The sequence below is a fragment of the Bufo bufo genome, chromosome 8 (genome assembly GCF_905171765.1).
Source record: "Bufo bufo chromosome 8, aBufBuf1.1, whole genome shotgun sequence".
NCBI lineage: Eukaryota > Metazoa > Chordata > Amphibia > Anura > Bufonidae > Bufo > Bufo bufo.
Genome location: NC_053396.1, coordinates 198,503,932 through 198,519,664, shown reverse-complemented (window position 1 = coordinate 198,519,664; position 15,733 = coordinate 198,503,932). Strand labels below are relative to the sequence as shown.

Genomic DNA, 15,733 nt, shown 5'->3' with positions numbered 1-15,733 from the left:
TGACATAAGGCCAGATTCTCTGTTACGGGACCTCTCTCCTCTGCCTGGGCCTAAATGTGTGACAGTGGCCTGTTCCAGTGGTGGGTGACGTGATGCCTGATTCTCTGCTATGACATGAAGACAGATTCTGTGCTGACATAAGGCCAGATTCTCTGTTACAGGACCTCTCTCCTCTGTCTGGGTGCCAGGGCCTAAATGTGTGACAGTGGCCTGTTCCAGTGGTGGGTGACGTGAAGCTTGATTCTCTGCTATGACATGAAGACAGATTCTGCGCTGACATAAGGCCAGATTCTCTGTTACGGGACCGCTCTCCTCTGCCTGGGTGCCGGGGCCTAAATGTGTGACAGTGGCCTGTTCCAGTGGTGGGTGACGTGAAGTTTGATTCTCTGCTATGACATGAAGACAGATTCTGCGCTGACATAAGGCCAGATTCTCTGTTACGGGACCGCTCTCCTCTGTCTGGGTGCCGGGGCCTAAATGTGTGACAGTGGCCTGTTCCAGTGGTGGGTGACGTGAAGCCTGATTCTCTGCTATGACATGAAGACTGATTCTGCGCTGACATGAAGCCAGATTCTCTGCTATGGCATGAAGAGACTGATTCTCTGCTGACATGAAGCCAGATTCTTTGCTATGGGACCTCTGTTCAATTGATATTGGTTCATTTTTATTTTTTTAATTTTAATTCTAATTCATTTCCCTATCCACATTTGTTTGCAGGGGATTTACCTACATGTTGCTGCCTTTTGCAGCCCTCTAGCTCTTTCCTGGGCTGTTTTACAGCCTTTTTAGTGCCCAAAAGTTCGGGTCCCCATTGACTTCAATGGGGTTCGGGTTCGGGACGAAGTTCGGGTCGGGTTCGGATCCCGAACCCGAACATTTCCGGGAAGTTCGGCCGAACTTCTCGAACCCGAACATCCAGGTGTTCGCTCAACTCTACTGCCTACGTTTATTTATTGCAAACTCAGCCAAACAACAAAAATGAAGACCACTCCTCCTGATTCTCCGAGAGAAAACATCTCACATAAGTCTCCAGATTCTGGTTAGTGCTGAAGAGAAGGACAATTGGACCCCCAGGCGAGTACAGAACGCCTTCCAGAATCTGGAAACAAACTGAGTCCCCCTATCAGACACCACATCAGAGGGGATACCGTGTAGTTTCACGATGTTATCGACCAACACTTGTGCGAGAGTTTTAGCATTAGGTAGACCTGATAATGCTATAAAGTGCAACATCTTGCTGAAGCGATCAACAACACCCAGAATCACAGTTTTCCCTGAGGAATTAGGCAAATCTGTGATAAAGTCCATGGACAAATGAGTCCACGGTCGGGACGGGATAGACAAGAGAAGTAGAGGTCCTGAAGGCCGAGTATGTGTCACCTTGGCACGCACACAAGTCTCACAAGCTCACACATAGTCCTCAATACATTTACGCATTCCTGGCCACCAGAATCTCCGGGAAATTAGATCAACCGTGGATCTGTTCCCAGGGTGTCCCGTAAGAACAGTACTGTGATGTTCTTGAAACACCTTGTGCCATAGTTCCTAAGGAACAAACAACTTTCCTGGAGGACAAGAATCAGGTGCATCTCCCTGGGCCTCCAACACCTCTGCCTCAAGTTCAGGATAAAGGGCAGATACAACAACCTCATCAGCTAATATTGGGCCAGGATCCTCTGAATCACCCTTCCCCCGGGAAAGCTACGCGACAAAGCATCCGTTCTTAACCCCAGGGCGATAGGTGACAGCAAAATTAAATCTGGTAGAAAACAACCACCTTCTGGCCTGCCTTGGGTTCAGACGTTTAGCCGACTCTAGATAAGCCAAATTTTTGTGATCAGTAATTACCGTAATGGGATGAATCACTCCTTCCAACCAATGACGCCATTCCTAAAAACCAAATTAATGGCCAGCAACTCTATTACCTACATCATAATTTCTTTCAGCAGTAGAGAGTTTTTAGAGAAAAAAGCACATGGGCGCCATTTGCTAGGAGAAGGACCCTGCGACAAGACTGCTCCAACCCTTACCTTGAATACGTCAACTTCCACAATGAATGGCTATGACACATCAGGTTGCATCAGTATAGGAGCAGAAGCAAAACACTCCTACACCACTGAAAAGGCATGTAATGCCTCATCAGACCAGACTGAGAAATCTGCACCTTTCTTCATCATATCTGTTAATGGTTTAACAATAGTCGAGTAATTCAAGATAAAGTTACGGTAGTAGTTGGTGAACCCCAAAAATTGCATGAGCACTTTCAGATTCTCGGGTCAGTCCCAGTCCATCACAGCACAGACTTTTTCCGGATCCATGCGAAAACCCAAAGATGAGAGTAGGTAACCCAGGAATTGAACTGCCGGAACTGCAAATACACACTTCTCCATCTTAGCATACAATTTATTCTCACTTAGGATCTGTAAGACCTGTCCCACCTGATCCTGATGCTTCTCCATGTCGGGGGAATAAATAAAAATATCATCCAGATACACCACCACAAACTGGCCCACCAGATGATGAAAGAGGTCATTGATAAAATATTGAAAAACAGCAGGAGCATTGGTCAACCCAAAAGGCATGACCAAATTCTCAAAATGACCTTCAGGGGTATTAAAGGCCGTCTTCCATTCGTCCCCCTCCTTGATCCTTACCAGATTATATGCCCCCCTCAAATCCAATTTAAAGAACACCTTGGCACCGACAATCTGGGATCAAAGGAAGGGGATAGGGATCACGGACAGTAATGCGATTAAGCTCACAGAAGTCCAAACATGGCCTAAGGGTTCTGTCCTTTTTTTTTTTTTTCAAAGAAGAACCCTGCAGACACTTGTAATTTGGATGGTTTAATATGACCTTTAGCCAAACTCTTGGTGATGTATTCTCGCATGGCTACTCTTTTGGGTTCAGAAAGATTATACAACTGAGACTTGGGCAATCTAGCTCCGGGAATAAGGTTGACGGGGCAATCATACTCCCGATGTGGAGGTAACTCCTGGTCTCCACTTTCAGAGAATACATCAGAAAACCCCAAAATAAAAGGAGGTACTATTTTAGTGGTTACAACAGAAAGCGACGTGCTAAGACACTTGTCTATGCAAAAATCACTCCAATCAAGAATCTGTGTCGCTTGCCAATCGATGGTATGATTATGCTTGGATAACCACGGTAAACCTAGCACCAGAGGAGCAGGCAGACCCTCCAGCACAAAACATGAAATGGATTCTTGATGAAAATATCCCACCTTTAGGTGAATGTCCTGCACTATTTGTAACAAATACTTTTGTGAGAGTGGAGCGGAATCAATCGCAAGCACCAAAATATTTTTGTCAAATGCGCTTGTTGTCAAACCATGCATACGGACGAATTGGCCATCCACTAGGTTAACCCCTGCCCCACTGTCGATAAAAACTTCAACTCCCAAAATTTTGGAGTCTAGCGCCACCTTGGCAGGCAGAAGAAATAGGGTACTACCGGTAAATAACAAAAGTAGATTCTCCGATTCCCCACCCACACCACCAACAGTGAGAAGAGGACTAAACACATTTTTTATTTTATTTTTTTCAACTTGACATTTAACAGGACATTAACAAAATGTCCCCCTTTACCACAGAAAAAGCTGAGTCTTTTCTTAACCCTAACATTTTTATTACCAGGTCCAGGAGTGACATACCCCAACTGCATTCGCTCATCATCAGACATGAGCTCAAGTGCCTCCCTACCCAAAATGTTGGAAGAGGCCGCCTCTCCATATGATAGTGTGTCCCGAGCAAGAGGAACCTTAGATTTCTCCCTCAGGCGTCTATTAATACGTACAGCCAGAGACATGGCTGCCTCCAATGACTCTGGATATTCATGAAATGCCAATGCGTCCTTCAGGTTCTTGGATAACCCTTGACAGAATTGACTACAGAGGGCTGGGTCATTCCACTCAGTATCAGTTGCCCATCTCTTAAATTCAGAGCAATAGGACTCAGCAAAACGCTCTCCCTGCCATAAACCATGCAACTTAGTCTCGGCCAGGGAGACCCGATCTGGGAAATCGTAGATAAATTCCAGAGCAAAGTTGTCACTTCCCCTGGAAAACCTATCCGGGAGAGCGACCTTAGGTTCCAGGCAGGCCTGGTTCCCGCTGCTGGAAGCCGCCGCCTGTGGTCTCTGAAACTGCGAGACGGCCGTGCGGAGGTCAGCCACCTCCAAAGACAGTCCCTGCATACGATCGACCAGTGCAGAAACAGTCTCCATCGCTGCACTGACAAACAAAATGGCGGCTTTTTGGCGGTTAATAATGTCACAGGTAATGGGAGGGGAAAACACCAAATAACACACAGAAGGAAAAGACCGGAGTCTAGGCCTCAAAGTTAAGGGAGAGGGATGGTGACCTACTATGAATCCATAGACCTCTCCCTGACTCCTGCCAATATAAGTTGACCCTGAAGGTGGAAATTCTCATACACCGGAACATTAGCCCTGGAGACCCTGGAAATCCCTAGGAGTGGTGGCAGGGAATGAGACTACTGGTTCCTTCCCAGATGAAGGAACCAGCATCTCCCTGAGGCCTAGAAAACAACAAACACAAGCGAACAACAAAATACAAAACTAAATGCACTTAGCTTAAAGCATAATGGAGGAGCAGGAGATCCAAAGGAACAACACACCAGGTCAAACAACTCCAGCAGGAAATATCAACCGCATGGTAAGCAGTGTGAGCCAGAACTAAATAGAGCCTCAGTAATGACTACTAAACAACAACACTCCAAGGAGAAAAGAGAAAGACTATCAGATGCCCTCACGTGCCGCCAGTCTCTCAGATCTTCACACCTCTGTCATGGGAGGAACCGCGACACACGCGGTGTCATGACACATGTTTACATGTGCATACACCATATTTATATGCAACACACATACACCATATACATGGTACATAAACATAAATACACAATATATACACACTACATACATACCACCCAACTAAGGAGCTAAACTATCAGCGGCACATGAAGCAATGGAAGAGAACATCTCCAGCTGCCCTGCCGCAGCCAGAGCACCGGATCAGGACCCAGCCGGTAACACGGTTCTCCGATCCAGTTGTAATTTTAACAACTGGATCTGGAGAACTGGAGGGAACTGTCTGAATCCCATGCCTGCTCCTGCCCAACACCCCGCTCTTCTACATGCTCGCACAAATCCAAAAGCTCCATGTCATTATCAGCAGCAGCCAAGTAATCTTTCTTCTGTAAAGCAAAGCACAGATCGACCGCACAGACTTGAATTTTACAATCAGCTTCTTTGGGGGCAATAGTGTATATGATAAGTGCCTCTAAATTAAAGGGGTTTTCCAGGCTTTTAATATTAATGACCTATCCTCAGGATAGGTCATAATATCAGATCAGCGAGGGTCCCCCGCCTATCAGCTGTATGAAGAGAAAGCAAGCGCTGTTCGAGAGTGCCGTCTCCTGTCTCTTCCTGCTTGCGGCGAGCAGGAAGAGAGACAGAAGACAGCAGGCGCGCATGGCGTGTGCCTTCTCTTCATACAGCTGATCGGCAGGGGACCCTTGCTAATGTTACTAGGGTTTTACTAGATGTCCCCAAAACCATCATTTTCTCTTTTTTTCTCTGGAATATTATTGATAGACATTTTGCAAATTCAAATTTAAGGAGAACAAATTAAATAGTACGATGACATCAGAGGAAGATAATGAGATGAAGATGCCTTCAACATAAGGATAGTTTGCAAATTCAACTTATATGTTTACCATAAGATTTATCAACATCATGAATATATTGCAATTTTGATTAAATTAAAGGGTTTGTCCGCTTTATTTATATTTATGAGCTATCCTCAGTATAGGTCATTAACATCAGGTCAGCAGTGGTCTGACACCCCGGCATACCCAACGATCAGCTGTGCAGAAGTAACTAGAGATGAGCAAAGTTTTGAAAAATTTGATTTGGCAGTTTCACCGAAGTTCCCAAAGAAATTCTATTTATTACGAACTATGGTAATTCTTCACAAATCACTATAAATCAAGTATACCCTGGCCACTCTGCCTTAGGGTAGGGCCACATGGAGTGACCATGCTGCTGGCGGTTTGTGGCCATGCTGCGGTGAAGAACTGTGTGACCAATTAGCCCAAAGTGGCCTTTCATTCGCAACAAATCTGAATTTAATGGCGCTTCATGGTAACAAATCAATTTTTTCCTAAAATGGTGGCTACATGTGTTACAAAGTGAAAGTAAGAAGCCCGGGAACAAGAGATCACCAATAATGCGGTGCAGCCAGGCAATCAGCAGATGGCCATTCCCTGTGATGTCACAGCCCTATAAAAATCCTAATCCCACCCAGTCTCCATAATTTTACAGTGAACTGAGCATAGGGACAGATGTGCCAAGTGCTATGGATGGTGTTTAACAAAGCTTAAATTGTAGAATCTTGGATAGGGAGACTGTAGGGACAGTGCAGGGACAGTGTAGGGAGATGATAGGGAGAGTTTTTGCACACTGTAGGCAGAGTGTAGGGACAGTGCAGGCTATGTAATCTGAAGCAGAAGGGATCCATAAGAGACAGCTCTGTTTCAATCCCTGTACAGAGCTTCTGTATCCAATTGAACTCCTTGCTTCTCAAATTGGGGTGAATAAGCGGTGTAATTTAAATGTTATTGGGGTGCCACCTTGTTTCATAGATAAGAAATCCCATTAGGCCTTGATTCTCAAATTGGGGTGAATAAGTAGTGTAATTTAACTGTTATTGGGGGGACACCCCAAAAGATAAGTGGATCTGCTGCCTCTGCTGCAATCTTCTCCTACTGCCACTATCTTGTACTGTTCCTGCCACTGCTGTTGCCTCCCACCTACCTACTCTGTGACGGGGCCACTATTTTGACTCCTCGTGCTGTTGGAAAAGTCCCAACTCTGTAGTAGGTAACAGAACAGGTTCTGTAGCAATCTACAGTACAGACCAAAAGTTTGGACACACCTTCTCATTCAAAGAGTTTTCTTTATTTTCATGACTATGAAAATTGTAGATTCACACTGAAGGCATCAAAACTATTAATTAACACATGTGGAATTATATACATAATAAACAAGTGTGAAACAACAGAAAATATGTCATATTCTAGGTTCTTCAAAGTAGCCACCTTTTGCTTTGATTACTGCTTTTCACACTCTTGGCATTCTCTTGATGAGCTTCAAGAGGTAGTCCCCTGAAATGGTCTTCCAACAGTCTTGAAGGAGTTCCCTGAGATGCTTAGCACTTGTTGGCCCTTTTGCCTTCACTCTGCGGTCCAGCTCACCCCAAACCATCTCGATTGGGTTCAGGTCCGGTGACTGTGGAGGCCAGGTCATCTGGCGCAGCACCGCATCACTCTCCTTCATGGTCAAATAGCCCTTACTTTCAAAGTTTTCCCAATTTTTCGGCTGACTGACTGACCTTCATTTCTTAAAGTAATGATGGCCACTCGTTTTTTTTCTTTACTTAGCTGCTTTTTTCTTGCCATAATACAAATTCTAACAGTCTATTCAGTAGGACTATCAGCTGTGTATCCACCTGACTTCTCCTCAACGCAACTGATGGTCCCAACCCCATTTATAAGGCAAGAAATCCCACTTAGTAAACCTGACAGGGCACACCTGTGAAGTGAAAACCATTTCAGGGGACTACCTCTTGAAGCTCATCAAGAGAATGCCAAGAGTGTGCAAAGCAGTAATCAAAGCAAAAGGTGGCTACTTTGAAGAACCTAGAATATTACAAATTTTCAGTTGTTTCACACTTGTTTGTTATGTATATAATTCCACATGTGTTAATTCATAGTTTTGATGCCTTCAGTGTGAATCTACAATTTTCATAGTCATGAAAATAAAGAAAACTCTTTGAATGAGAAGGTGTGTCCAAACTTTTGGTCTGTACTGTATGTGGAAACAGCATTGTGAAATGAGATAGCTCTTTAACTCTATAGTATACATAGAATCTTGGGCCACTGCATGGTTAAGTACATTATACCTGACGCTAATGGCTTGTTCACCGTTATGCATTCCGTTATTGTTTTCCATTATAACATGGTTATAACAGAAAAAAGCTGAATTCATAAGATGGAATTCAAAACGGAAACCTTTAGAGGCATTCCGTTTTGATCCGTCATAATAGAAGTCTATGGGCAGCATAACGGATCCGTCTGGTTTCCGTTATGCAGGACGGAAAACAAAGTCCTAGGCTACGTTAACACTTCAGTTATTTGGCCAGTTAATTCCAGTAGTTATTGTATGGGGAGCCAAAATCAGGAGCCAATCCTACTCTCAGATAACATATGAAAATATCTGCACTGGTTCTGTCTTGGACTCGTAACTGACCAAATAAGTAAAGTGTGAACTGAGCCTAATAGTGACGCACGCCAATGCACACATACTGACGCACAGTCGCTGATCACTACCAGAAAGGACTAGCTATGTATGTTGCGGCAATGCACAGTGATGTACACCGAGATACACTCTCTCCCTGTGGGCCGGGATATAGCTGATTTAATGCACTTCATGACAAATTAATTTGGAACTAAGCACATTTTTTGTCTGTGTCTTGATGACTTTTCTAGGGGTGCAGACTGGATGGTACTGGATGGCACTCTGGCAGTGGAATAATAAAGGTTTCCATCTTAGGCCTCATTCACACATACGTGGATTTTCACGGACCACGGTCCATGAAAACCCATCATGCCATCCTGCTAAGTGCACAAGCGCATGGCGTCATTAGTTGCTATGACGCCGTGCGCTTCGTGCTGCCGCCGCTGTACAGTAATACACTCGTATAGATCATAGCGGCACGAAGTGCACGGCGTCACATTAACAAATGGCGCCGTGCACTCATGCACTCAGCAGGACGGTAGACCGGGTTTTTACAGCTGATAAAGGAAAAAGTAAATGTAGGAATAAATAAATCAAACTGATGCAGAATAATTCTCCCTGCAGTCTCCCTGCACTCTCCCTCCAGTCTCCCTGCTCTCTCCCTCTCCAATATTCTTCTATTAATCGTTTTTAAGCAACACTGTCCCTAGTGAACGAGCGCTTGCCATGTCTCTTCCTATACTCAGCTCACAGGACAATGGCGGAGACCGCGCGGGATGAGACTTTTATAGGGTTGTGATATCACAGGGGATGGCTATCTGCGAATTGGCTGGCTGCACGACATTATGGGTGATCTTGTATTCCTGATCTTGCCTCCTCTACACTTAGTTTCGCTTTGTAACATGTGCAGCCGCCATTTTAGGAAAACCTGATTCGTTACCACGAAGCGTGAGGAAATTCGAATTCATTGTGTATCGAAGTTTTTCCAAACTTCTAACCAGATTCGGTTTCGAATGCTTCCCTCAACACTAGAAGTAACCCAAGCCGTTCCATTTGCTTCGGCTCCATCCTATTCAAGTGTATACTACAGAGCCGTCTCCTAGAAATGAATGGGACGGCTTAGAAGTAATTAGAATGATCACCGCTGCAGTTGCGATGGCCATTAGGTAAACAGTGAGCAGTGAAGAGAAGGCAGCGCTCAGCAGGGGTGCCAGAAGTCATCACCTGCCAATCTGATATTGAAGACCTATCTTGAGGATAGGTCATCAATATTAATAAAGCAGACTGTCATGGTGCAGTTCACTGTGACAGTTGTGGCCGTGTAGGCTGGCTGCATGCCCTATCGCGTACTGGCTGCAGGCTGACTCCTGTGTATGCTGGTTGCTTGGGGCTGCGTGCTAGCTGCAGTTTTGTTTGTGAACTGTGGCCTGTGTTTGTGGTTTCCGTCTCTGTATCTCTGTGGTTCCTGTCCCCAGTGCCGTGCAGGCTGGATGCATGCGCTTTGTGTACTGGCTGTGGGTGTTTCCATGTATCCTGGTTCTGCGATGCGTGCTGGCTGCGGCCTTGTGTGTAAACTGTGGCCTGTATCATTTGTTCAGAGCTTCTTGTTAATCCTGGTTTTGATGGGGTTAACTTTCCCTGGTCTGTTCCTGTGTGTGGCTTATCAGGTGCCCTCATATCGCAGCTATATCCATCTGTGAGCTGTGGGGCTTCTGGTCAGTCTGTCTTATGTCTTGATGGGTGTAGCCCCTTGCCACTGACCCAGGGATTTTTTTTTTACCATCTGCCCTTCTGTGTGGTGTCGCCTCTAGAGGGAGGGTGCGAGGAGGAGGTACTGTCACGGTGCTGTTCACACAAGACACCGCAGCCAGCACGCAGCCCCAAGTAACCCGCATACACAGGAGTCAGCCTGCAGCCGGCCACAACTCTCACAGTGAACCGTACCGTGACACAGACAACCCCTTCAACTTTTCTTACATTGACAATTCATAATGAATTCATCCATGGACAATCACTTATTGACTTATGCACAAAATATAACAAAAAGAAGAAAAGATTGAAGAGTCCACCATCATCAGGTGCACACTGTAGTGTCACCTCCTCCTGGACATAGTCTAGGTATAGCGGAGACAAGCAGATTACTTACCGTACGTCTGAATGCTGAACAAGGTGACAATGGAAAGGGATAAAGGTGTGATCTGCATTGTGGTCTGATTATCTGCTTCCACTAAATCCGTGTGTGTCTCTTTTTCACCGTTTTATAGGTCTCGTAATATTCATGATTGCAGCATTTCCTGGTGGAGGCGAAACGTTTATCCCATAACTGGCAGAGCTTATGGAGAAGTTATTGTAGTCTCACAGTGAAGACACATTTCCTTAATGATGAAACTTATCAGATACAACAAAGTTTTTTTGTATGTTTTTCTAGTTTCTAAAATGTATTTTTACACTAGTTTCATTTTAGGGAGTTTGTATTAGTAGCTAAAGGGATCTCCTGTTGAGGACCATTATATATTAGAGTGAAGACTGTCTACAAAGAGTGTGTGATGCAGGCCAGGCCAAGGCATTTTGGTGCCTAAGGCAGATAAAGACAACTGCTCCTCACCAGAGGTGGATTAAATGGGTTATCCAGTAGTACAAATGCCCAGACCCCTCCTATAGACGATACTTACTCGGTCCCCGGCACCCGCGTCCCTCCAGATTCCTGTACAGCCACCGCTGCATCTTCCAGTTACCCGCGATGCTAGGGAGTCTGGTCACCGTCACAGCCTGCTATTGGCTGCTCCCACCATTGGCAGATGTTTTGATCCACGCGACGGGGAGATGCATCGGTGGCCGTGCAGGGTTCTGGAGGGATGCGGGTGCCGGGGACCAGGTAAGTATTGTCTATAGGAGGGCCCGGGCATTGTAGGAGGTATTTGTACTATTGGATAACCCCTTTAAGTGGCCCAAAGTTCCTGGGTTGTTCCTTAAGCTTGGGCCCCACGTGTAAAAAAAAATATGTATATCTACTGAAGACTATGTCCCCCTAGCCCCCTAGTAGCACCTGCACAACTTGTCGTGGGCACTTTAAACTGTTGATATGTGTATGTAATGTATTGTGGTATCAAGCTGTAATTCCTATTACCAGGCTGTTATTAGATTTATTCGCCCCTAGGTGGTTAGAGTGTTATTAGATTTATTCGCCCCGAGGTGGTGCTGGCATCACTTATATATAGTCTGGGTTTTGCTAATATTGGGTGTGAGAGGAAGTTAGCAGAACAGAAGGAAGGAAGTTAATGGAGGAGCAGAACAGGCCTAGTCCACAATGTAGCTGCTATTTTAGCCCCTTGGCCCTGATCAAGCTAAGGGAGTATAGAGAACAGTATTACAGCAGCACGGACCAGGGAGTCTACGTCTGGTGGAGGTTGGAGCTAAACTCGCCAAGGACTTCACCTGCACCAGCGACCAGGAGGAACCGAAAAGTACCTGGACACAGCCGGACGATTACAGAGGTCGTCTGGTCCAAAATCAAACTTCTTTTTCTATGCTCCTAACACCCCTCACCTTCCACACATATGCCCCCAATACCTGTTTTTCATGTCTGAGCTTTCTTTCCCCCCTGGAAAACATTAGATTATCCCGGCAGATCTGTTTACTTTCTCCCTTTTCTTGTTTTGTTAAATACATAACTTTATTGATACACAAGCCTGGCTGCACTGCACAGTGATGAGTCACAGGCTGGCCCCGCCCCCCCACTGCTCTGCCTGCAGCACACACCCAGACAGGAATCTACTTCTCACTCTGTCTCCTATCAGGTGTGTGCCTGATACACAGCCTGTTGTGTGCGATACTGCCTGCTGAAGCGTGTATCTAATCCTATCTTCTATGATCCTGCCTGCTGAGCTGTGTATCTAAACCCTTATGCACAGGGGCGTAGCTAAAGGCTCCTGGGCCCTGGTGCAAGAGTTCAGTTGGGCCCCCCTTCTCTCAGTCAGGGGCGTAGCTAGAAATGCATGGGCCCCATAGCAAAAAAAAATTATGGGCCCCCCCCCCTCTGTGCCATCCACAGATCCCGCTCCCCTAAATAGTGCCATCCACAGATCCCCCTCCCCTAAATAGTGCCATCAACAGATCCCCCCTCCCCTAAATAGTGCCATACACAGATCCCCCCTCCCCTAAATAGTGCCATCCACAGATCCCCCCTCCCCTAAATAGTGCCATCCACAGATCCCCCTCCCCTAAATAGTGCCATACACAGATCCCCCTCCCCTAAACAATGCCATCCACAGTATCACGTGCCTATCTCCCCCCCCCATGTGCCAGTGTCAGGTGCCAACCCCCCCCCCCCAGGTGCCAGTATCAGGTCAGGTGCCAACCCCCCTCCCCCCATGTGCCAGTGTCAAGTGCCCACCGCTCCCCCCATGGCAGTAACAGTCGGGTATTTAAAAAAATAAAATAAACACTTCTACTTAAGTCCATGTCAGCGATGCGATGCAGCCTCTTCCTGTGTCCCGCCCTGTATGTCCATATATGGAGTCACTGCTTGTATTTCAGAAAAGGTTTCTGCTGGGATTCAAACCCACGACCTTCTGTATTAGAGGCAAAGCATCTAACCTCTAGACCATAAGAGATGCCTTGCTGCTGACTGAAAAATTATGAGACTTCTACTGTTATAGCTGGCTAAGTGTACATCTATACACATGACAGCTGCTCATATTTAGAGATATAGCAGAGCTGAGTGTGCTGGGATAGCTGTCATATAGAGATATAGCAGTGCTGGGTGTGTTGGGGCAGCTGTCATGTGTAGTGATACATTGGAGGTTGTGGGTTCGAATCCCAGACACATCAGGAGACTTTAGAATACAATAAAATTAGAGCACATTAGCGAGGGGGCCTGAACATTAAGACCGCTGCTGTGACGGGGCCCTGAACAGTAAGACATCGATATTTAACTAAGGCCTCTTTTACACTTGCGTTGTTGGGATCCGGCATGCACTTCCGTTGCCGGAGGTGCCCACCGGATCCGGAAAAACGCAAGTGTACTGAAAGCATTTGAAGACGGAGCCGTCTTCCAAATGCGTTCAGTGTTACTATGGCAGCCAGGACGCTATTAAAGTCCTGGTTGCCATAGTAGGAGCGGGGAGCGGGGGAGCAGGGGAGCGGTATACTTACAGTCCGTGCAGCTCCCGTGGCGCTCCAGAATGATGTCAGAGCGCCCCATGCGCATGGATGACGTGATCCATGCGCTTGGGGCGCCCTGACGTCACTCTGGAGCGCCCGGGGAGCCGCACGGACGGTAAGTATGCTGCTCCCCCGCTCCCCGCTACACTTTACCATGGCTGTCAGGACTTTAGCGTCCCGGCAGCCATGGTAACCACTCTGAAAAAGCTAAATGTCGGCTCCGGCAATGCGCCGAAACGACGTTTAGCTTAAGGCCGGATCCGGATCAAGCCACTGAGGAAGAAGGTAGTAACCTTTGAAACGCGTCTGGCGTGGACGGATAAGAAATTAATCCTGGCAGAAAACCGGCAGAACGATATTGTCATCTAGGATAAGCGCTTCAACCGAACAAATACCAGATCTACTGGCCACAGTCTGGTAACTTAAGGACAGCAGAAAAATCAGCTGGAACTATTAAACCAGCGATCCGGAGCAGGGTAAAACGCCCATTGCAGACTGACCGGAACTCTGTCTATGATTTAAACAGAGCGAGACCTGTGGACTACGGACAGCTCTGGACAACTGCGATTAACAGTGGAAGCGGACCATAGAGTCCAGGTATATCAGTCAGGTATACCAGCAAGGTACCTCTTCACTCTATACATGAGCCTTTCTTGCAGCCACGCTACAGACTGAACCACAGTATTAAGCGTGAGTACCACTTTAAACAGGAGTGACTGTTAAAACCTTTATATTTGCCCAAATCCGTGGAAAGTGATTATTATTGGAGCAAATATTTGTATTAGGAGACATTTGCTAGAGTCGTGGAACTGCCACTATAAAACTCCTCTTGAATGCGGGTAGTATATACACCCTGATTATTTTCTATTTTGAAACAAAGGAACACTTCACAGTATAAATTGATATTTTTCTTTGCACGATTTGCAAGTGATCACCAACGTTTATTTTCCTATTCATATATTTTTTTGCTGTTTGGATTATATTTCATTTGAAAGACCTGTCACGTTTATAAATTTTCCTTTTATGTAACACTTCACTTGGTGATGAGCATCTGCAGGTGCTCATTGAACACTCACTGAATACTCACCCAACGTATTTAACCTTTGCAATTGGAGTTTGTCTCACAGGCAGCTTATTTTTAACCTTATCTACCTCAATTCTGTCTTTAAGTGACTATTATATATATATATAGATTGAATACATTTGGCTATAAGTTCAATTTTTATTATCTGTATTTTATGATATTGTGTTTATGATACTGTGATTATTTATGTTATTGATATCAATTTTATTAAAATATTAAATTTATCACCCGGTGGTTCCGGATATTAGAGTGCCCATCTCTATTTCTTCAATATTATTCGGATCCGGATCAATGCCTTCCAATGGGCATTAATTCCGGATCCGGCCTTGCGGCAAGTGTTCCGGATTTTTGGCCGGAGCAAAAAGCGCAGCATGCTGCGGTATTTTCGCCGGCCAAAAAACGTTCCGTTCCGGAACTGAAGACATCCTGATGCATCCTGAACGGATTTCTCTCCATTCAGAATGCATTAGGATAATCCTGATCAGGATTCTTCCGGCATAGAGCCCCGACGACGGAACTCTATGCCGGAAGACAATAACGCAAGTGTGAAAGAGCCCTAACTTGAAAATAAACTGTCGGGCCCCGAAGCAGCTGCTTCCCCGGTAGTTACGCCACCTCCTGGCTGCCTGTGTGTAGTGTCTGTGTGTGTTAATAAAAAAAAAAATATATAAAAATTAATGCGGTCGGACGGGCCCCCTAGTGGCGTAGGGCCCTATGGTTGCTATGGCGATCCCTACGCCACTGCTCTCAGTGCTTTGTGGCCAGTGCTTCGTGCTACCTGAGGCAAAAATTGAAACAGTACCCCCCGTGCCAAATTCTTGACCTAACCCCTTCTTTCCACCAAGAGGTGTAACTTGACCAGCATGGACTTTATATAATACCAGTATCTTCTTATGCGGCTCAAGGATCTTTGGGCCCCCTCAGGCTCCTGGGCCCGGTAGCGACTGTTACCTCTGCACCCCCTATAGCTACGCCCCTGCTTATGCACACAACCGTATCCATTTTGCAATCCACATTTTTTGCAGTCCCATTGAGTTCTATGAATTTGAGGACCAGGATAGGACATGTTCTATCTTTTCTGGAACTGACATATGGATATGGAAAGTACACTGATGAAGTCCCTGTGCTTTCCACATCCGTGCGTCAGTT

The 15,733-nt window shown here is 45.9% G+C and overlaps 1 protein-coding gene across 2 annotated transcripts in view; it reads right to left on the bottom strand.

The window, feature by feature from the left end:
* LOC120977618 (CD59 glycoprotein-like) overlaps positions 1 to 10,634 on the bottom strand; it is a 149,106-nt gene extending 138,472 nt beyond the window's left edge. Inside the window, exon 1 of one of the 2 annotated variants that reach the window (XR_005773934.1) lies at positions 4,965 to 5,067. Coding sequence is in view for 1 of the 2 variants with exons in the window: in XM_040405628.1 (XP_040261562.1) it covers positions 10,484 to 10,541 (58 nt within the window). In the remaining variant the exon portion in view is untranslated. Of the gene's footprint in view, positions 1 to 4,964; positions 5,068 to 10,483 lie in introns of those variants that run through there. The other variant, XM_040405628.1, reaches the window with a different exon arrangement.
* Positions 10,635 to 15,733: the final 5,099 nt, after the last annotated feature.